Source organism: Hyla sarda, chromosome 7 (genome assembly GCF_029499605.1).
Source record: "Hyla sarda isolate aHylSar1 chromosome 7, aHylSar1.hap1, whole genome shotgun sequence".
Lineage (NCBI taxonomy): Eukaryota > Metazoa > Chordata > Amphibia > Anura > Hylidae > Hyla > Hyla sarda.
Window position 1 is genome coordinate 195,489,065 of NC_079195.1, and position 24,734 is coordinate 195,513,798.

Sequence of the window (24,734 nt, forward strand, 5' to 3'; positions counted from 1 at the left end):
TACTCAAGCTCTCAGCTATAATATAAATAGAATATAGATGGAAAACAGTATAAATAAATTTACCATGCAATGGCATATACCATCTAAAAAAATAAATAAAATAAAAAAATAACAGTGTAATGCGATGCATTTTTCACAGGCTACAGCAGCCACCAAATAATTTCCTTTCTTCTCGCTAGCGGTGATCGGTTAACTGTAACGATTCGAGCAATGTAGAAGGCATAAAAGTGTGTTAAAAGGACAGGAAGGATGTAATTGCAGGGCAGTATACAATCATTTTTTGTGTTTCTGAATTGAATGAAGCCAAGAAAGTGCCAAGATAACATTTAAAAGGGTTGTCTCTAAACATCATGGGAATTGGCCGAGTCTGTCTGAATATAATAGACCTCGCCCCAGCCCTAACAAGTCACATTCTTAACCCTTTCCATTCAGCAAGAGGGGAGGTCAGTAATATATGTCTGAGCAATTTCCTGCCGACCATATGACATTGGAGGGGATAGGAACCGAGAGATTTGCAAACTCTTCCACAATGTGTGGCTTCTAATGGCTTTAATACATCACAGTCATCTGGTTCAGTTAACTGGGTCATAAGGCATGCACCAGGAGTAATCGGGTATGGTGGTACATATTACACTCTTTAATAGACATTAAACGTCCACACCACCTCTGCAGTGATTCTTCTATGAATTATAATCACCAGACTGCTAGAATGGAATGTAGCTCAACTTTTTCTTATGACTTGCCCACTTTTTTATTCTGACATTTTAGTCTGTGCTAGAAGTATCTACTGGGTCTTTTAAGGCAGAAATGTCAGGTCATCTTATGCCTGATGGATTTTCTTCATACTTAAGATGTCTCACATTCCGGCTTCTTTGTAACGTGTGCCTTTACTGAGTTGCTTGGTGTCTTTTGTACATAGAAAAGTAAAACTTTTTTGTAAAAATTCTTTGTCTGAACTAAATAAAAAGTACAATTTTGTTATTACAGAAAAATGCAGCACATCTGATCTGTAGGACATTAAAGCAGGAGCTCATATATGTTTTTCAGGATCTGTAGACCAAATATGACCTGTGATGACTTCAGATAGTAGAACATGGATTTAAATGGGTGTTCTTAAAATAAATAACACGGAGCTCTCGGGCTCTAAAGTTAATGTGCTGAAAGCAAAGTAAGGATCTGAGCAACTTTGACATAGGCCAAATTGTGTTGTCTAGACGTCTGGGTCATAGCATCTACAAAATGGCAGGTCTTGTGGGGTGTTCCCCATGAAAAGCTACTACTGTAGCACAAAGTGCTATAAAAGCAAAGCTACTGATGGGCAACTTCATGTAGTCCATGTCTTGATGGGTCAAAGTTTCAGTATCATGAGTTGAACCTTCATAAAAGCAGCCAGTTGTTTTTTATGTTTTGTACGATCAGTGTATGTTACCCAAAAACGGTGTGCTAACTGTGCAGGCATTTTCCCAGATGCAATAAAATTTGTAATTTTTTGCACCATGTCAGTGGATTTTATTTTTTACTATTTATTTATTTATTTTTATTTAGCTTTATTCATTTAATTGAAGCAGAGCTACAATACCCGACACAACCCCTGCCTAGCAGACAGCTGTATAAGACATGGTCACCATTTTAGTCAGTAATGATTACCCTTTAACCTTCTTGGGCAACTTATCCAAATATTGCTTTTTTTGACCAGCCAAACAATCCAAGGTGCCCATAGAGTCTGTGGTTTAGTATCTGCTAACGGGTTGGCATCTAAACTTTAAAACGAATGTCTCATGTATTTAGCCTTTATTTCAGTGAAAGAGTTTTCCTCTGGATAAGCTAGTAATAGTTGATTGGCTGACACCCCCATAGATCAGCTATTTCGCAGAGCAGTGGTGTCTGAATGGACATATTGAACAGAGCTGAAAACCTTGGCCCACATTGAATTGAATAGGAGCTGAACTGCATAACCTGGTATGGCCACTATACACTGTACGGAACAGAGACTTTTGGTACTCTACTGATCACCTATTGGTGGCCTTGGATAGGCAATGAATCTTTTTAAAGAAAAAGAAAAAAAATCACTAATTAGATGTAAGTAGTTAGAGGAATTTAGAGGAGAAAATATATATATTAGATGCACCATTCCTGTATAGATAGTGTAACAGGACATATGCACTTTATGGCAGCTGTACTAAATGTGGGTCAATTGATCAATAAATTTAATGGGTTATAAGGCCTCTTTCACACACCTTTTGTTCTTTTTGGTAAAAAAAAAAAAAACTTACAAACTGTGGTGTTTTATTTTGTGCTTCATACGTTGTAGTTTTATGGTGTTTTTACAAAATAGTTTTAGAACATGTAGTTTTTTTGTTGTGGCATTTTTAAGCCATGTGAATATTTGATGATGTGATTTAAGAAATTCTCTTAAAGAATGTGGAAAAATGCAGCAAGTAGAAAAAAAATGGAGGCCTATGAACGTAAAAAAGCCACAAACTGGACAAAGTAATGTCACACTTAGGGTATGTTCACATGCTGTGGAATATATACAACACACTACACTACCCAATAAACTAGGGAGTGAGAAAGAAAGTATAAGATGTTATTCTCTTGCACCTCTAACCTTAGAACAAAGCTGTCATACTTTAGCTAATACTAGCTGAATACCCGGCGTTGCCCGGTTTTTCCTTCCTCATCCTTGTTGGGGAGGAAAATCAACAAAGGAGGAAGCTTTTGACTTCATATCCCGTCCTCATATATTGTTGTCTTATCCCGTCCTCATACCCCGACCTCATATCCCGACCTCCTATCCCGACCTCCTATCCCGACCTCCTATCCCGACCTCCTATCCAGTCCTCCTATCCCGTCCTCCTATCCCGTCCTCCTATCCCGTCCTCCTATCCCGTCCTCCTATCTCGACCTCCTATCCCGACCTCCTATCCCGACCTCCTAGCCCATCCTCCTTTCCAATCCTCCTATCCTGACCTCCTATTCCGACCTCCTATCCCAACCTCCTATCTCGACCTCCTATCCCGACCTCCTATCCTGACCTCCTATCCTGACCTCCTATCCCGACCTCCTATCCCATCCTCCTACCCCGTCCTCCTGCCCCGTCCTCCTACCTTGTCCTCCTACCCCGTCCTCCTACCCCGTCCTCCTATCCCGTCCTCCTATCCCATCCTCCTATCCCGTCCTCCTATTCTGACCTCCCATCTCGTCCTCCCAACTCGACCTCCTAACTCGAACTCGTAACTCGACCTCCTAACTCGACCTCCTATCTCGACCTCCTATCCCGTCCTCCTATCCCGACCATCCTGTCCTCCTATCTTGACCTCCTATCTCAACCTCCTATCTCGACCTCCCATCCCGTCCTCATATCCCGACCCCTAATATGTGTACCAGGTATTGAAATATCTCCAGCCGTACAGAAGTCATGTGAGAACATACATTTCCCATTGATTTGCATGGGGCATTAAACAAAAAACCTGCCCCTCACAAATGGGGGTAGTTAAGAGTTAAATTAACTATCCTATATTTTAAGTGGACATATAAGTAACATGTGACTAAGTAGTATCGAAATATCTCCAGCCGTTTGGAAGTTATGCAGTAACATATATTTCCTATAGACTTGTATGGGACTTTAAACAAAAACCCCGACCCTGGCAAATGGGGGTGAGTAAGGGGTAAATCACCTATCCTATGTTTGTTGTTGACATATAAATAACATGTGTGCCAAGTTTCGTGTTAATATCTTTAGCCGTTTGGAAGTTTTTGTGGAACATACATACATACATACATACATACATACACACACACACACACACGTTGAGTTTTATATATATATAGATAACGACAATGGTGAGATAACTCAGTCCTAGTCTATACAGCAAAGCCAACAAATGAGCTGCAGCATACAGAAGATGTCAGCCTACTGCGTCTGCCTTATTGGCCAGTCCAAAGGCTAAAACATTTCAATATTATTTTTTTAAGTGCGTAATGAAAAAAAAAATGCACAACAACCAGTGTTACATGCTGATAATAAAAGTCTGATTATGCCTGAATATGTCAGTTTCTGATAATAGATTCTTTTTTTTTTAAATAAATCTTACATTTTGATAATTTAATATGGTGTTTTCATTTCCCAAGATCTTCTCGAATTACATTAATTTTTTTTTTACTTAAATTAATCATGAGAGAAAATATCCTAATTAAATGTGACACTTTAGTATGTTTGAAGATTTACATCTTTGAGTAAAATGTGAATAAAAAGTGTCGATTGAATTACAACTTGAAAGTGCAAAATATGCTCTAGTAGCAGTAGAGGCCATGACTGGAAATTTCCATGTTTTATCCAGAGTTTGTCTATTATTTATTCTTTTCATCTTATTTTAATACAGCGCAGAGCAGAATTTAAGCAGAACCTAGTCATTTATTTTAGGATAGAACCTGCTGGATAATGTAAATGTTATCTCTTTTGTAAATGCTATCTCTAGAGAGAACTTCTGTAAAAATGGGCCAGTGCGTAGGTGTTCAGACATGGTTCAGACATTAGTTCTGCCTAGGTACACATCTCCTAATATGACATCATCTCAGGATCATATTGTAGGCCCTCTTACCCCTTTCAAATACAGTACATCACATTTTATGGATTCAAGCAAATGAGAATCCAGTATATACTACGTTTATGTGCATTCTCATCATCAAAAAGTCATGTGAGTAAAAAAAAAAAAAAAGATTTAACCCTTTAACATGATTTTTTTTTTTTTTCAATTTTAAAAATTTTGTGTTGATAATTTTTTTATAGGAAAAGCTCTTTTTAGTATAAGTTCAGTCCTCCACATTAACATATGGATAAACAAAAAAATTCAGACCTATCGGAGCCACATACTTGTTACATACGTACCCTGCTTGCCTGCAGCCGCAAATATGTCCTCTGCTCGGTGCACTCAGCATCCTTCTGCATTGTCCTGACAATGACCCTCATTATCAATGAGTGACGGATTAGTGGGCCTATCATGCAGTGGGAATGCCAGGCCAGGCGGTGGGAATGCCAGCTTTAGTGCATGATAGGTTTTTCCTTATACTTGCATTCCAATTCTCCCTGTGCCTGTTATTCTGTTCTGATCTGCTGTTAACTGACCTGTTGCCTCGTTTTGCCTGCTGATTTAGTACTACGCCACTGACTAGGTTTGACTCATTGCTCGTTCTGAACTTGCCTTTGAAATGAGATATTTAGGCTGGTCTATGTTTGCTCATGAGATTTAACATGCAACTTTTACTTGTGTTCAATTCATTTGTGCCATGTACGCCAGCAGCCTACTGAAGTCCGTGGAGTGGGAGTGGCTTTATAGGCGCAGGTTTGTTTGTGCAATTATCAATTGGCTCCACCATCAGGCATCCACATCATGTTAACTTTAAAGCACAACTGTCATAAAATTTTACCCTTTTGACCTAATACCTAAGTGAAAGGTGTTTACATTTGTAATATAGTCATATGTTTAGCTGTTTTATAGCAGTTTTGATTGTCCTAAAAATCACTTTATTGTATAGTCATCAACAGTCGGATAGGAGTGGCCAGGGTTTAGCAATGCCCCTCAGCTACTGAACCTCTCCTTTACATTCGCTCTGGTTTAGCTGTATGATTGGCACACAGGTCCTTAGCAAGTGCACCCTCCATCTGTTCTACATGCTGGCAGTGAGTTCTCTAAGCAAATGCTTGCTCCCGATGCTTCCTTCGAAATGCTAGATGTAGAAAGCTTACTGAGGAGGAAGGCATTAGGAGCGAGCACTCACTCAGACAACTCACCACGGGCACGTAGAACAGATGGCGGGCGAATGTGCTGAGGACCTGTGTCATCATACAGCGCTGACGTAAAGGAGATAGGCGTGGCGGCTGTGGGGCATTGCAAACCCCTGGCCATTCCTATCTGACTGTTGGTAACTCCACATTTAAGCAATTTTTAGGATGACCAAAACTGCTGTAAAGCAGCTAAAGATATGTCTGTATTACAGTTGTAAGCACCTTTCACATACTGGTATTAGGTTAAGAGGTAAAATCTCATGACAGTTATGCTTTAATGTTATCAGTCCACTTTATAATGCAATATCTTATCGCACAAATGTATTATTTATTCAATTAGGGCCATCCATGAGCCAAACTAAATTGTGCAAACACTGTGCAATTTGGCGCCAAAAATAAGTAAAGTAAAGGAACATAATGGGAGAACTGTTATGATGCACAATTCCTGTAAACCATTCTTCTACCATTGTCAGTTGTTTAAAGGGGTACTCCCGTGGAAAACTTTTTTTTTTTAAGTCAACTGGTGCCAGAAAGTTAAACAGATTTGTAAATAGCTTCTATAAAAAAATCTTAATCCTTCCAGTACTTTTTAGGGCTGTTTACTAAAGAGAAATTAAAAAAAATTTCCTCTGATGTCATGACCACAGTGCTCTCTGCTGACCTATGCTGTCCATTTTAGGAACTTTCCAGAGCAGCATATGTTTGCTATGGGGATTTTCTCCTGTTCTGGACAGTTCCTAAAATGGACAGCAGAGGTCAGCAGAGAGCACTGTGATCATGACATCAGAGGAAATGCATTTCATTTTTGGATTTCTCTTTAGTAAACAGCCCCTAAAAAGTACTGGAAGGATTAAGATTTTTTAATAGAACTTATTTACAAATCTGTTTTACTTTCTGACACCAGTTGATTAAAAGAAAAAAAAAAAATTCCATGGTAGTACCCCTTTAAACAAAAGTCCTTATATTTTGATACTTTTGAAAAGTAATCTGTTCAAAGATTTAAAAAGTCAATTTTTTTTATATTAATGCGCTGGTCCAGCACATGAAAAAGCCAGCTTTATTGAAGATCACATCACACATTGATAAAAACGACTATACCATCAGACGCGTTTCGAGCACCTGCGCTCAAAACGCATCTTATGGTATAGTTGTTTTTCTCAGTGTGTAATGTGATCTTCAATAAAGCTGCATTTTTCATGAAGTGCTGGACCAGCATCTACTTTTCAGTCAATGCCGTGTGCCCGGCCAGGCACAGGTCTGTGCACCATACTTGGTGAGGGGAGCTGGACTTATGTGAAAGTTGGGTCAAAGTCTGAGCTACAAGCAATTTCTTTCATTAGATGTATGAGAAATGAAATATATGTAAACTACAATCATTGACAGGCATGAAGTCAGAATCCAACAAAGCACAATAAATCCTAGTGCTGCAAAATCCTTCCTGGAGTAAATCTCCATGTTACGGTAACACAGGGAACGGAAACATCAAACTAAACATTATTTAAAATTTACAATAACCTTTTGATGCAAATAAACTGTGTGACATATGTTTGCCTTCATAAGTCTGGATCGTCTTGCGCCAAACTTCTGGTAAAATGTAGCACCTTGTGTCCTTTGCTGATTCTGGTGGGTAGGGTGGGGGTGGGTGGGGGGGACTTGTGATCACACATCCCCTTATTTAGTATGTAACACCTCCGTGCACCTGCTCCATCAAAGACAGTCAAACGCAGAAAGAAAAAGTGTCAGTGGTATTTTGTTCCCCTCAAAGGGGACCAGGTCTGTTAACAAGAGAAATTGAATCACAAGCAGACTGTGATTGTGAAACAGAGAACAGGATAACAGGGGAAGGGAGGTGAGAATGAGTATTGTAAGAAAGACGCCAGGAGAGAAGAGAAGAGTATATTTAGAAATGTAGGATTGTGTGGCAGGCAAATATAAAAGAGCTCAGCGTGCAACTTTCAAATGATGGTGAAGGGAGAAAGAAAGAGAAACATTCACACATTTAGAGCAATGAAACATATGCATTCTGCTTTTATTTAGCTGGGACATTTCAATCAATAGGTATTATAGACCTGGCACCATATGAAGCACGTGTTGTGTTGTTGGTCTTTTTTTTTGCAAGCCTTCATCTCGCCTTGCTAACACAATCTAACATAATAAGGATCATTCAAGACTTCAAAGCCATGCTGAAACAAAGCGGTCAAAGTGTCAGTGTGCCCCTATGTGCCTCAGGGCACTATACAGCAACCATTGTTGGCACCCGACAAAGACATGCCCAGGTTAGCCATGCGGAACAATAAGTAAGAGCTTGTGAGTAATAACCGGCCTCAGAATACTTTGTAAAGGGCAGGAGAATGACTGTTCTGTTATTTATTCAACCATTGGATCATATGTTCTTTCCTATCAAGTATGTGAACTTTACCAGAGCCTTTATCCAGGGGCATAACTAAAGGCTCATGAGCCCCTGTTCAAAATGTTAGCTTGGACCCTCTGGACGGACTTCATGGCAGTCACCTGCCCATTACTTTCAGCCGTATTGTTGGCAATGTTCCCTTTAAGCCTGGGCTCTGGGAAAAACAGAACTGCAATAAAAAAAACACCTTTATATTCATCGATAACAAAGTCAGATATATACAGTCATATAACATTCCGGCATATAGTATTCAATAGCATCCAGGATGTTGTATATAACCCTGGTGATCTAGGGCACTGAAACATTCCTGGTGGTCTTTGGCAGTTTTGGGATGTCAGTTTTGAATGTCAGTTTGTCTGATGGTCTATGACAGTGAGAAGGTTCATGTCAAAATCACTGGTGGTCTGGGCCAGTGAAAGGGTTAACATCAGAATCCCTAGGCATCTGAGAAAGGGAAGGGGCAAATGTCTGTATACCTGGTGGTCAAGGTTAGTGTGTATGTGTGTGTGGTGGGGTGGGGGTCATTTAAAATTTCCCTGTAGGTCCGGGGTAGTAAAGGGGATAATGTAAGAATCCTAAATAGTCTAAAGTAAGGAAGGTAGGCTAATTTTCATATCCCTAATGGTGCATGTTAATGGAAGGGTTAATGAAGCATACCTGGGGTCCAGTGGTTACGCCAATGGTTACTCACCCCATTCAGGCTCCAGTGTTGCCCTGGTGCAATAGGAGGTGAACAATGATGGCTCAGTTTGGTGTTTCCTACCTGCACAGGTTATAGAAATGTGTACAGGGAGGGGATAGAGAGAACTGTGCTGCTGTACTTGTATAATATACAGTTCTTGCTACGGCAGAGGGATTCATGAGCATTCTGCCCAAGAATTAAGGGGTAAACCCAACACTAGTATGGCAAGGGGGTGGGGGTTGTGGGTCTCCTGGATTTTTTCTTTTCTGTATTTGTCCATTATACATTTTAACAGATCACATTGAAATAAATATACCCTACATTGTTAAAGCTTTGACTGCATAGCCACATATATGAAATGTTATATACATTTTTGAAAATTACTAACTCGATTCACAATTTACCCACCATTAGGCAACATCCACAATATCAATGGGACAGATTTACTATTGCAAATTAGCCAGAATTTGCACCACATTTATTTTGTTTTAGGCTTTGTTTGGTATCTTGTCTGACAGGACACAAAAAGTGGATGTGATGGCTGCATTAGAGAGGAGCCTCCTTCTCCTCCTCCGCCATAGACTTCTATTGCTTGTCTTGCAAACACAGGAGGAAACTGAACTGAAATACAGCCTCACAGGAGAGAAGGGAAAGGAAAGAAGCATGATATCAGGAGAAAGAAGCATTTTTGTCTAATAATACTAATTACAATAAACACAGTATATAGAAATGAAAAGCAGGGAGCACTCATTCAGACTTCTCTTGTCAATCAAATGCAGCTATTTATTTTCACATTACTGTAGCAGCAGGGGGGTGTGTGATGGTCCATATCGCGCCACATGCACTTCGACAGGCCCCTCTTGAGGGGCCTGACAAAGCGCTTGTGGCGCGATACCGACCGTTGTCCGTCCACCTTCCCTCTCCGTTTCCCTGCTGCTACAGTAATGTGATAATAAAAAACTGCATTTGATTGACAAGAGAAGTCCAAGGGAGTGCCCCGTGCTTTCCATTTCTATATACTGTGTTTAATTATAATAAATCTTATTAGACAAAAATGCTTCTTTCTCCTGATATCATGCTTCTTTCCTTTCCCTTCTCTCCTGTGAGGCTGTACTTCGGTTCAGCTTCCTCCTGTTTACCTGAATGTTGAACGTGAGCACCCTGTTTTGGAGTCTCTATCGATGCCGGAGGAGATTGCACAATACTGCTGTGTTTGTTTGACAGATTTATTACAATGTTTTGTATATTTGCTTGGCTTGAAATATTGATTTATGCAGAGTTTGTTCATATAACAGCGCCTGTTTAACCTTACCTGCTTGAAGGGGAGTTGCATGCATTCAATAATAATGACCAGATCATTCATGCTTTTAAATAGTACACCCACGTACCCACTATTTTTTTTCCAGTTGTACTTTTTATGTATCCTGTCATTACGGGAGGATGTCAGAATATTTTCTTGAGATGGTAGTATCATTATCACATTGCCAAAGTAAAAGTCATTGTTTAAAGGCTTGAACTGGACAAGGCTAAGGCTATCTTGATAAAATTGGCAGGTATGATCTATTAATGGCCCCTTATATTAATATGGTGAATTATTTAACCACAAAGTGCATCAGAAAGTGCTTTTCTAACCAAGCTGGAATATTGATGAGCCATGACAGATACAATCAATTGATAAACCCATCCCCCGTTATATCTGAGGTTACATCCTGTAACATATGAATAGAAGCTTTTATGCATCCCAAACCTTTTTTCCCAATGCGGGGCTCTTATTTTGCATTCATTTGTATGAGGAAAAAGCGCTATCTTAATGGCTCAGCCAAGCTCTTATGATTTATCACCCGTCTAGTTCAAAAGAGCGATGACACTAATCTGTCAAACCTGCGTTTTTAGGATTTTTTTTTATTTGATCTTGGCTTGGTTCCAATGTGTTTACTGCAGGAGGATTTTTAGTTGCAAATAGGCAAACTTATTTTTTGAAGTTTCGTTCAGTCTGGATTGGAATATTGCTTAGCAACCTCGTCTTCCTCAGCCGCCGTGTCACTGCTTCTACTAAAATGCAGTTTGTATTCCATGAGCTGAACTCTTAAGAATGAAGAGAAAAGATGTGAACATCTCCAGCAGGCAGATCAATTGTCAGACACTTGATTAAAATGCTTTAGATTTGGCAGAGCAACACACAAATAAATAATAAACACTCCATTCTTCATAATGCACTCTCAAAATGCAGAAAGGAATCGGAAAGCTTTGGAATAAATGGATGTATAACATCTTAGGCAGGATAAAAATCGGCTTCAAGGACAATAATAAAATGCTTGTTATTACAATGGAGGTCTGGTGCATTAATCTTCTCTCTCTACAGTGCCCGCCAGGGCTGAGTCCTATGAAAGACATGTCGGGCTGCTACAATCGTCAGGTGGGAGTTGACTGCTCAGACGGCTTCAATGGAGGCTGCGAACAACTGTGCCTTCAAAAAGAAGTCCCCTTCCCAGATGACCCGGAGATGTATAACATCTTGATGGTTTGTGGGTAAGATTTATATGAAGAATAAGAATGTATATAAAATATATATATACCCTTCCAAAATTGACCATTGTGAAATAATACCAAAACAATGTCCCAATTCACTAAAAACCCCATAATAACATAACCACCATATTTCCTTCTCTGATTTACGTTATGTGGTGACTACAGATTTATTTCCATATCTATATCTAGGGGAAAATATATTAAAGGTGCAGAAGCAGGGTACAAAAAGCTCTAGGCTATGTAACGTGAGATTTTGCTTTGATCCTGAATAGCTTTATGTTACACTCTAAACTTAACACAATATTTAGAAGGGGTTTACATGCTACAATAGTCTGACAACCCAACTTGAGATCCCAATAATTTTGATTCATTTTACAAAAAGTGTCTAATACATATGCTTCAGCACTGTCTCTACCTTGTGCTTGGCATTCCCAGTATTTCCGCTCATCATCCTGCCAGCATGTCACTTAATGAAGCATGGCCCTGCAAATTGTAGGTTTGTTTGTTATAAAGTGGCATGCCAGCGGGCCTATCAGGAGGTGGGAGTGTTTGGTCAATTAGCTGCGGTTCCAGCCATTACAACTATGTCTGTGATTGTGATTTGTGTAGTCACTAGCATTCACTGTTTTCCTATACTGTTCTTATTTCTTGTGACCTGACCTTTTGTCGGCTTCCTGACTTTGTTCCTGCTTGATTATTTTGTCCTTTGCTGCTCTATGGGTTTGAACCTTACCTCTTTTGTCTCAGATTTTTTACTACCTGCTCTCTTAGTTCTGACCCTTTGTCTTGTTCCTGTTCATTCTTTGCCATCCAATTTGACACAGTTTTTTCCAGTGTGTTATTGATCTAGCCTGTCTGAAACTTTTTAAAGCCCTGTTGTTAGTCCAGAATAGGGTTGGTCACCCAGTTGGATTCTGCCTTTTATGACTGATTGTCCAAGAAATGTCAATAAAACCTTGATCAATGCCTGACTGAGGGTTATTTCTGTACTGATGACTACAAAAACAACTTCTGACAGTTACCACATTTTAGGTTTACTGATGACAGAGCTATAAACATGTCATATTAAAGAAGTTGCCCAGTGTAAAAAGCTAATTTTTCATATATCCTAGGGAACTATGAGCTAAAAAAGGGTGTCCACTGTTCTGTTCATCTATCACTTGGTCATACTGGAGAAAGATAAACAGTGTCCCTCTCTGGGGGACCTGTTCTTTCCCGCATGACACAGACAACTCATTGGTATGAATGGAAACTATGTAATGTTTAAATTCCTTCACAGTGATGCTGTAGACAAACCAGGTTCCCCTCAGATTATATCTTATTGATTGAGGTTCCCAGCATGGGGACACCTTTTTATCTCCTTCCTGTCTCTTGACCCTATTAGTCAAATGTCACCAAACAAAAACTCACTACCAAAATGGCTAGTGGAAAAATAGTGTAAAACACCAAAGAAATATATGTAATCTAACATCAAAGTATGATGAAAGTAAAATGCATTCAGATACATGGCCCCAGCACACAAAGTGGACGGTATATACGGGCTACGGCCCAAGACACACGATTTTTATACTAAAAGTATGTGACAAGATTTGTAACACAGTGGGTGGAACCGAGAAGAAGCAATCACTGCAGGAGACTGTACTGCATGGTCACAGCAACACCATCCATTGCATCAGACCGTAATGAAAGCCTAAGAAAAAACAGGCAAGCACTTGTATGCCATGTGTAGAGCTAGACTCATATATACGGTACCTATCCCAATACACATTTCACTGTTGGTGACTTCATCAGGGTGCGGGGTTCTGCAGGGTATCTGTCATGCAGATTCTGCTGCATGCTGGATACCAATAGAATGCAACAAACCCCATGGACTTTAATTGGGTTTCTGTCTGGTTTTTGTTATTTTATTGAGAAATAACCTGACAAAAAATATTGTTATTTTAACGGATTCTATGACTAAGGCCCCACATGAAGCACAGAACCTAAGACTCTGATGTCCACATTGCCTTATCTATTCTGTTAAAAAAAAAAAATGGATCCTAACAGAAGCTTGTCAAACAGTCACTATTAACCATGTCACACTAAAAAAAACAAAAATCAATTGGAAAAACTAAAATCAATTGGTCATTTCAATAGAATAGCTAAATTCAATCTGAACAGACCCTTATTTCTTAACCCAATCTGACCCTATACATTTGTATATATATATATATATATATATATATATATTTTTTTTTTTTATTATTGTTATTATTATTATTATTATTATTATTATTATTGTTTTCTCCAAATAACCTCCTTAAATTCCAGTACTAAAATGTAGAATCAAGAATATTGCAGAAAATGGCTGTAAATAAAACTATATTATTGTTATGATTATTTCCTTCTGTTACCAGTTACAATGGTTCTTTCGCTTCCAGCAGCACTTTAGAAAATGATTGGTTGCTGTTTTTGTCCTTTGCTCCAGTTATGGTAAATAAGAGCATTGTGTACACAGCAAGTATCAATGTAACATAATTACCGAAATTAGATAATTGGGTAACGCTATTAATATCAGTAACCTTTAATAGCTTCCGCTGTGCCAAATCCTCTGTGTTTTTCCGTCACTGCAGAATTAGCTGTTGAGTGGCACGTTTAATTGTCTAGTAAACCAAAGGCATTTCACTCATGAAGATTCACCTCTGCATATACTACACCGGTGTGAAATGATTCAGAGGCGACAACACCATTGTTTGCCTTGAAGGTTACCATGCAGCATAAATAGGAAAAAAATAGGCATGAAAAACCTTTTTATTTCACTATATATAATGGATTTGAAATTCTATGTCATCATAAAACTTTAGTCACACAATGTCCAGAAGAAATAGCTCTATGGCAACCTCCTGAACATGTTGTGTTGCAGTTTAAATAATTCATAGCCCAATGGGTATTCTCACATCCAGAAGATGCCAGGACTCTGGCTGAAAGGGGTTTTCCGGTGCTTAGACATCTTATCCCCTATCCAATGGATAGGGAATAAGATGCCTGATCGCGGGAGTCCCGCCGCTGGGGACCCCCTGGGATCTTGCACGCGGCACCCCGTTTGTAATCAGTCCCCGGAGCGCTGTCACACCCCCTCCCGTAGGCTCACATTGAGGGGCGGAGCGTGACGTCACATGGGGGCGGAGGCATGACGTCACACGCCGCTGGTCTTGTGGTCGTTGGTAATGAGACCCGCTCCAGGGACTGATTACAAACGGGATGCCGCGTGCAAGAGGGGGGGGATAGGGGATAAGATGTCTAAGCACCGGAGAACCCCTTTAATTTACATAAAAAAAACACAAATGTGCCATCCCATTACACTGAATATGTGTTTTAGACTCTTTATACTCCATTTTGACAGGGGATAAGGCTCATAGGTAAAAGGGTATGACTTTCTAGGAAAAGTTGCCAACATTTTGGTGCTAAATATTTCATTGAACTGATTCAACCAATAGGTAGTTATAAGACAATACTGACTAAAGATCTGGATTTATCCAACAGCATTAGCCACTGTGATTCATTTCTACAAATACTATAGGCTCATAGAGCCACCCAAAAAACCCTACTCACAATCCCACCCTAAAACTTAAAGAATGTCCAGCAGCAGGATTTGGTTAAACTAAAAGTGCTATCCCGTTGCCAGAGACTGAACTCCTTTGATCAGATGGACTGCTGGCCGTCCCATCCCAGAAGTACTGTAGACGTTAATGGGTCTTACGGAATTGACAGTCTGGCAGTCCGTTGAATAAAGTAAGGTTCGGCGCTATTCTTGGGCAATGGGATTGCACTTTTAATTTAACAGTATCTTGTTGCCGGCTATCCTGATAGTAAGGTTTTCATTTTTAGGGTGGAATTATGAGTAGGGGTTTAAAGTATATACAAGTGAGGCAGAATTTAAAAGCAATCTATATCAGAGGTGGTGAGAAGTCGCCATACATTGTTGGAAAGATACCTTTGGGATATAAACTACTGGAACTGTACATGGTCCCATACAAATAGGGATAACAGTGTTCAGAAGAAGGAAGTAGCCATAGTCTATTCTCAACAACACTGATGACACTAAATAAATGAAAAAAAATTACAGTATTGCTCCCCCCCCAACATGTTTCATTCTAAAAGGAGCAACATCAGGGGACAGGGCACCTTGACAACATTACAGTCACTCTTTACTAAAAGTAAATACAAATCAAGGTTGTGGTACTATTGTAGGGTAACGATTATCAAATTGTGGGTGCTGCTGTACCTAATCTGGAAAACTTGGCATAACCATAAAGAAAATTGTTTCTGTATGGGCAATGCCCCTTGTAGGGCCAAGGATGAATACTTGAATTCATTCATTATAATAAGGCATAGCTACATATACACACAGGGCACATGTCTCTTAGACAGCCATGAAATGACTTCATCCCCTACTAGAATTGATATACCGTAATTGAGCTGCCAAGTCTGAGGTACATGGCACTGTGGCCTCATTTACCTCCTGGAGGATCAATGAGAAGAGACTTTTTAAATGAATTATATAACTTGTTAATTTGAGTTATAAAATGTCTTCAAAAGATCTTTATTTGAAAAAAAAAATTCTAAAATGATTAAAAAAAATCAATCAAATGGGCGAAGTATGAAAGTGGAAAATAATTGATAGGCTATATCTTGATTAGCCAACAAATGGTTGTTTTTGCCATTTCTTTCTGTGCCAATACTTATTATATGTGAATGTCAAGTTTACATTTATTTAGTGTATAGATTTTATTTTACTATTTTCTACTTTAATTGGTATTAAGGTCAAGCCAGTGTCTCTGTGTTGTGTCTCACGGAAGGGACCCAGCAATTATAGAGATACCTTCCTGCATTGCAGGTCACTAATCCTAATGAAACAGAAAAAAGGAGACAGATCTGCTGACGGAAATAAATGATTAAAGGGGTACTCCAGTGGAAAACAAATGCTTTTAAATCAATTGGTGACAGAAAGTTAAACAGATTTGTAAATTACTTCAGTATTTATCAGCTGCTGTATGCTCCACAGAAAGTTATTTTCTTTTTTAATTTCTTTTCTGTCTGACCACAGTGCTCTCTGCTGGCACCACAGTCCATGTCAGGAACTATCCAGAGTAAGAGCAAATCCCCATAGCAAACCTATCCTGCTCCAGACAGTTCCTGATACGGACAGAGGTGTCAGCAGAGAGCACTGTGGTCAGACTGAAAAGAACTCCTGTAAGAAATACAACTTCCTGTGGAGCATACAGCAGCTGATATGTACTGGAAGGATTGGAATTTTTTAATATAAGTAATTTGCAAATCTGTTTAACTTTGTGACACCAGTTGATTTAAAAAAAAAAATTGTTCTCCTCCGGAGTACCCCTTTAAGCCTGTAGTTAAGAGTATGCAATCTATTATAGACTTGACCAGTGCTGTGGTTTTTTCCCTCCAGCTGCATTGAAGACTATAAACTTGGACCAGATGGGTTGTCATGTCACCTGGTCACAGAATCATGTCCCGGTGGAGCTCACTGTGGGGAGAGTCCGGAGGTACCAATGAACCAGACACTTTTTGGGGAGCTCTTTTATGGTTACAAAAACCAGACAAAGGAAATTTCACCAAGCCAGCTTCTGAAAGGATCATTTAGGTAAATAATATTTATTTTATAATCCCTATAAAAAGTGATGTGCATTCAAGGGCAAATCTATTGTAGGATAAGGTGTCCTATTAAGAAAATTAGGTAAATGGAGCCACTAAAGAAAGTTGGAAGTCCACTTACATACCAAAAGATATGCAACTCAAGATTCTCACTAAGTTGGTAATAGTCCAGATGCAGCATTCCTCCACCATTCTGCAGGGATCCCATTCTGAATCATGTATGTTAGAGAGACGTTTCAAAAGTTTTTATTGGTGGGGGTCTGGGTGTTCAGATCACGAGCAACAGCTAGATCTAGCCTGGAGAAGAGAACGCTTAAGCAAGACAAACTTACAATGCAAGTGGGATTGTCTCGGTCAGTTGCACTTTTCTTCCCGCTCTCATTTTAATTATTGGTCGAGGTCTGAACACTCAAACCTTGAAGGATCAAAACTTTTGAAATTCCTTTATGACATATTAAAATGTTTGTAAAGCGACAGGTACACTTTAAGATCCAGCAACGATGTAAAACGGGTTCCAACCTTTCTTCATAATAAAAAACAACAACCGCTAATACAATGGTAAAAAACAAACAAACAATGCCTTGCAGATGCAGTAAACATCCTTACGATTCTTACCAGACTGAGGGGTCTGGGGGAGCAGGGGACTGAGAGTTCTGGGGGGGGATTTGGGGTTTAAAGATGGACTTAGGGGGCTGGGGGACAGAGGGGTCTGAAGGAGGATGAAAGAAAGGTCTGGGGAAAGAAAAGAAAAGTCTTAGTAGTCTTAGTAGTCTGTCGGAGAGAGTGGTCTGGTGGAGGACGTAGGGGTCTGGGGGAAGACGGGACAAAGTGGTTTGGAGGAGGAGGACAGAGAGGTCTGGGGGGACAGGGGGTTTAAAGGATAACTTAGGGGTCTGGAGGACAGAGAGTACAGGAAAGGGACTTTGAGATCTGGGGAGAACAGACGGGTCTGGGAGGGAAAATGGGACAGAGGGGTCTGGAGGATGGAGACACCCCCACCCCTTACTGCACAAAGCACATGGTATCCCCACCCAAACATCCTGTATTCTGTCTTGCTGAGGCTATTACTATGGACAGATTATCCATAATGACAGACAGTGGACATCAGATTGCAGGGAAGGGAGACACCTAGTTGCCAAGAATTTATAGCTGTTTTTCTGGTAAATAAAGTGATTTAAAAATGTGTTAGAACACACATAGGGTATGCGATAGAGATGACAGTGACTATTTAAAGGAAAAAGGTCATCCTGTTCACCCACACCAAACCCAATACACTGGGTTATGGTGCGGGTGAACAGGAGACCAACACAGGGTCTCTGACTAAGTTACATACCTGCAGCTCGGAGCGGTGTCCCTCTGAATGTCCACTTCTTTCTTTAGTGAATTGTGCACAGGAGGCTGGCCTCTGGGTGAATTTTAATATTCTGGTGACGTGAGCGCTTTCGCCAACTGAGCGCTCACTTGACCAGTGTCCATGAATATTCAAATTCACCCGGCAGGCCCGCCTCCTGTGCACAATTCACCAAAGAAAGAAGTAGACCTTCAGAGGGACACTGCTCCGGGCTGCAGGTACATATCTTCGTCAGAGACCCCGTATCAGTCTCTTGTTCAACCGCACTATAACCCAGTGTATTGGATTTAGTGTGGGTGAACAGAATGACCGTTTTCCTTTAAACTACTGGGCATGGTAAAAAGAACTTACTATAGACCAATTGTCTCCAAACTGTGGACTTCCAGTAAAATAGGGAGTTGTAGTGTTGCAACATCTAAAGGTCCACAGTTTGGAGACCACTGCTATAGCCCAAGAAAAAGAGGAATGACTGAGCTGAATTCCCATGAGCTGAATTCCTCACCCCCCACAACGACACTATAGCAGCTGCATCAACTGTCTCATTGGCATTCATGCCCTTGTTCATAGAGTTTATAGATGATATTTATTGTCCCTATATTTTTGAGTATTACAAATAACAATGCTAATTTTTTTTCAATTTCAGTGAAAGTTTAGCTTCATGGAAGCTTATGTAGTATATGATGAATCGCTAATAACTCCTAACTCCTACTCTATCCTGGATCAATCCCCCCATTACATGTGAATCCCAGTGCTGCTTTATTCTCACATACTCCTGTTCCTTCTATTGTAGACAGAACAATTTTGCCCGTGGACTGGAACATCAGCTACCAGATGGTTTAATTGTATCCACCATACCCTCCGAAACCCAATGTCACGAAGAGATATCCGAGCCCATTCCTGACCCTGATTTTCTGACAGGTCAGTAAAAACATCACATTTCCTGACACCCCCCCACCCTTACTCTTGAGTTCACCCAACGCTGCAGAAAAGCAGATAAAGAGATGTCTAATAGATTTACAGGTGCTGCAGATGTCAGGTTATTGCAAGGAAGTGAAGATGTTTTTTATGCTTATTTTAGCTCTATTAGCTAAAACGAAGGGGAATGTTGTTTACCGGTTGTGTTAATCCTATATTATCACCCCTTAATGTGTCATCACATGACACTCTCACCCAATAATGCTATTTGTATGTAGAAAGCTTGATAAGCCATTAAAAGGTGATAATATCCGATGATAACACATCCACCAGAAATTGTCGAATCCTCATAAATAGGCTGTAATGTATGAGACAAGTTGGGAAAAAAAAAAGAGACATTACATGTCCTTCGAATTTGGATGCAAATAAGATTGGGGGCTTTTGAGGCACAGTGATAAAAAATGAATAGACATGTTTGTAAATGTATAAAGGATGGCCGTATACTAATTCTCGTTGAAGAGATACAGTGAAAGCTTTGTTTTAAGACAATGCTACATGGGAGAAAAAATAAATGTAAATGTAAATAAATGTAAAGTAGCTCTATCCCAGGGGTAAGAAATCTTATACTAACTGGTTTTATACGTTTGGCAAATTTTCCCCCATTTCCTACCCATCTAGTCTTGACAATGGGAACTAGTGAATGAGCTGTGCGAGTGGTGTGTGTGTGTTTATATGTATGCACGTGTGATGGGTGTGACACTCCCTTTAAAAGTGAGCTCACTATTTCATGGTAAAGAGGTTCTGTAAAACATACAGTATTTTCCATAAGTGAGTCCACCCGTCACATTATATACAGTATCTCCCATAAGTGAGTCCACCCCTCACATTATATACAGTATCTCCCATAAGAGAGTCCACCCCTCACATTATATATACAGTATTTTCCATAAGTGAGTCCACCCGTCACATTATATAGAGTATCTCCCATAAGTGAGTCCACCCCTCACATTATATACAGTATCTCCCATAAGAGAGTCCACCCCTCACATTATATACAGTATCCCCCATAAGCAAGTCCACCCTCACATTATATACAGTATATCTCATAAGTGAGTCCACCCGTCACATTATATACAGTATCTCCCATAAGTGAGTCCACCCCTCACATTATATACAGTATCTCCCATAAGTGAGTCCACTCCTCACATTATATACAGTATCTCCCATAAGCAAGTCCACCCTCACATTATATACAGTATCTCCCATAAGTGAGTCCATCCCTCACATTATATATACAGTATCTCCCATAAGTGAGTCCATCCCTCACATTATATATACAGTATCTCCCATAAGTGAGTCCACCCCTCACATTATATATACAGTATATTTCATAAGTGAGTCCACCCCTCACATCATATATACAGTATCTCCCATAAGAGAGTCCACCCCTCACATTATATACAGTATATCCCATAAGTGAGTCCACCCCTCACATTATATACAGTATCTCCCATAAGTGAGTCCACCCCTCACATTATATACAGTACCTCCCATAAGTGATTCCACCCCTCACATTATACACAGTATATCCCATAAGTGAGTCCAACTCACATTATATATACTGTATCTCCCATAAGTGACTCCACCCCTCACATTATATATACAGTATTTCCCATAAGTGAGTCCATCCCTCACATTATATACAGTATCTCCCATAAGTGAGTCCACCCCTCACATCATATATACAGTATCTCCCATAAGTGAGTCCATCCCTCACATTATATACAGTATCTCCCATAATTGAGTCCACCCCTCACATTATATACAGTATCTCCCATAAGTGAGTCCACCCCTCACATTATATATACAGTATCTTCCATAAGTGAGTTCATCCCTCACATTATATACAGTATCCCCCATAAGTGAGTCCACCCCTCACATTATATATACAGTATCTCCCATAAGTGAGTCCACCCCTCACATTATATATACAGTATTTCCCATAAGTGAGTCCACCCGTCACATTATATACAGTATCTCCCATAAGTGAGTCCACCCCTCACATTATATACAGTATCTCCCATAAGTGAGTCCACCCCTCACATTTTATACAGTATCTCCCAAAAGTGAGTCCACCCGTCACATTATATACAGTATCTCCCATAAGTGAGTCCACCCCTCACATTATATACAGTATCTCCCATAAGTGAGTCCACTCCTCACATTATATACAGTATATCCCATAAGTGAGTCCACCTCTCACATTATATACAGTATCTCCCATAAGTGAGTCCACCCCTCACATTATATACAGTATATCCCATAAGTGAGTCCACCGCTCACATTATATACAGTATCTCCCATAAGTGAGTCCACCCGTCACATTATATACAGTATCTCCCATAAGTGAGTCCACCCCTCACATTATATACAGTATCTCCCATAAGTGAGTCCACCCCTCACATTATATATACAGAATATCTCATAAGTGAGTCCACCCCTCACATTATATATACATTATCTTCCATAAGTGAGTTCACCCCTCACATTATATACAGTATATCCCATAAGTGAGTCCACCGCTCACATTATATACAGTATCTCCCATAAGTGAGTCCACCCCTCACATTATATACAGTATATCCCATAAGTGAGTCCACCGCTCACATTATATACAGTATCTCCCATAAGTGAGTCCACCCCTCACATTATATACAGTATCTCCCATAAGAGAGTCCACCCCTCACATTATATATACAGTATCTCCCATAAGTGAGTCCACTCCTCACATTATATACAGTATCTCCCATAAGCGAGTCCACCCCTCACATTATATATACAGTATCTCCCATAAGTGAGTCCACCCCTCACATTATATATAGTATCTCCCATAAGTGAGTCCACCCCTCACATTATATACAGTATCCCCCATAAGAGTCCACCCCTCACATTATATATACAGCATCTCCATAAGTGAGTCCACCCCTCACATTATATACAGTATCTCCCATAAGTGACTCCACCCTCACATTATATACAGTATCTCCCATAAGTGAGTCCACCCCTCACATTATATACAGTATATCCCATAAGTGAATCCACCCGTCACATTATATACAGTATCTCCCATAAGAGAGTCCACCCCTCACATTATATACAGTATTTCCCATAAGAGAGTCCACCCCTCACATTATATATACAGTATTTTCCATAAGTGAGTCCACCCGTCACATTATATACAGTATCTCCCATAAGTGAGTCCACCCCTCACATTATATACAGTATCTCCCATAAGAGAGTCCACCCTCACATTATATACAGTATCCCCCATAAGCAAGTCCACCCTCACATTATATACAGTATATCTCATAAGTGAGTCCACCCGTCACATTATATACAGTATCTCCCATAAGTGAGTCCACCCCTCACATTATATACAGTATCTCCCATAAGAGAGTCCACCCCTCACATTAATATATACAGTACCTCCCATAAGTGAGTCCACTCCTCACATTATATACAGTATCTCCCATAAGTGAGTCCACCCTCACATTATATACAGTATCTCCCATAAGCAAGTCCACCCTCACATTATATACAGTATCTCCTATAAGTGAGTCCATCCCTCACATTATATATACAGTATCTCCCATAAGTGAGTCCCCCCTCACATTATATATACAGTATCTCCCATAAGTGAGTCCACCCCTCACATTATATATACAGTATATCTCATAAGTGAGTCCACCCCTCACATCATATATACAGTATCTCCCATAAGTGAGTCCATCCCTCACATTATATACAGTATCTCCCATAAGTGAGTCCACCCCTCACATTATATACAGTACCTCCCATAAGTGATTCCACCCCTCACATTATACACAGTATATCCCATAAGTGAGTCCAACTCACATTATATATACTGTATCTCCCATAAGTGACTCCAACCCTCACATTATATATACAGTATTTCCCATAAGTGAGTCCATCCCTCACATTATATACAGTATCTCCCATAAGTGAGTCCACCCCTCACATCATATATACAGTATCTCCCATAAGTGAGTCCATCCCTCACATTATATACAGTATCTCCCATAAGTGAGTCCACCCCTCACATTATATACAGTATCTCCCATAAGTGAGTCCACCCCTCACATTATATATACAGTATCTTCCATAAGTGAGTTCATCCCTCACATTATATACAGTATCCCCCATAAGTGAGTCCACCCCTCACATTATATATACAGTATCTCCCATAAGTGAGTCCACCCCTCACATTATATATACAGTGTTTCCCATAAGTGAGTCCACCCGTCACATTATATACAGTATCTCCCATAAGTGAGTCCACCCCTCACATTATATACAGTATCTCCCATAAGTGAGTCCACCCCTCACATTTTATACAGTATCTCCCAAAAGTGAGTCCACCCCTCACATTATATACAGTATCTCCCATAAGTGAGTCCACTCCTCACATTATATACAGTATATCCCATAAGTGAGTCCACCGCTCACATTATATACAGTATCTCCCATAAGTGAGTCCACCCCTCACATTATATACAGTATATCCCATAAGTGAGTCCACCGCTCACATTATATACAGTATCTCCCATAAGTGAGTCCACCCATCACATTATATACAGTATCTCCCATAAGTGAGTCCACCCCTCACATTATATACAGAATCTCCCATAAGTGAGTCCACCCCTCACATTATATATACAGTATATCTCATAAGTGAGTCCACCCCTCACATTATATATACAGTATCTCCCATAAGTGAGTTCACCCCTCACATTATATACAGTATATCCCATAAGTGAGTCCACCGCTCACATTATATACAGTATCTCCCATAAGTGAGTCCACCCCTCACATTATATACAGTATATCCCATAAGTGAGTCCACCGCTCACATTATATACAGTATCTCCCATAAGTGAGTCCACCCCTCACATTATATACAGTATCTCCCATAAGAGAGTCCACCCCTCACATTATATATACAGTATCTCCCATAAGTGAGTCCACTCCTCACATTATATACAGTATCTCCCATAAGCGAGTCCACCCCTCACATTATATACAGTATCTCCCATAAGTGAGTCCACCCCTCACATTATATATACAGTATATCCCATAAGTGAGTCCACCACTCACATTACAGTATATCCCATAAGTGAGTCCACCCCTCACATTATATATACAGTATCTCCCATAAGTGAGTCCACCCCTCACATTATATATAGTATCTCCCATAAGTGAGTCCACCCCTCACATTATATACAGTATCCCCCATAAGAGTCCACCCCTCACATTATATATACAGCATCTCCATAAGTGAGTCCACCCCTCACATTATATACAGTATCTCCCATAAGTGAGTCCACCC

The 24,734-nt window shown here is 40.0% G+C and overlaps 1 protein-coding gene across 3 annotated transcripts in view; it reads left to right on the forward strand.

Annotated features, from left to right (window-relative positions):
• The window catches only part of ASTN1 (astrotactin 1), a 583,832-nt gene that overhangs the window by 446,618 nt on the left and 112,480 nt on the right, over positions 1-24,734 (forward strand). For all 3 annotated transcript variants that reach the window (XM_056532005.1, XM_056532006.1, XM_056532008.1), the window contains 3 exons: positions 11,240-11,406; positions 16,856-17,050; positions 19,203-19,330. In XM_056532005.1, the coding sequence (XP_056387980.1) occupies positions 11,240-11,406; positions 16,856-17,050; positions 19,203-19,330 (490 nt within the window). The remainder of the gene's footprint in view (positions 1-11,239; positions 11,407-16,855; positions 17,051-19,202; positions 19,331-24,734) is intronic.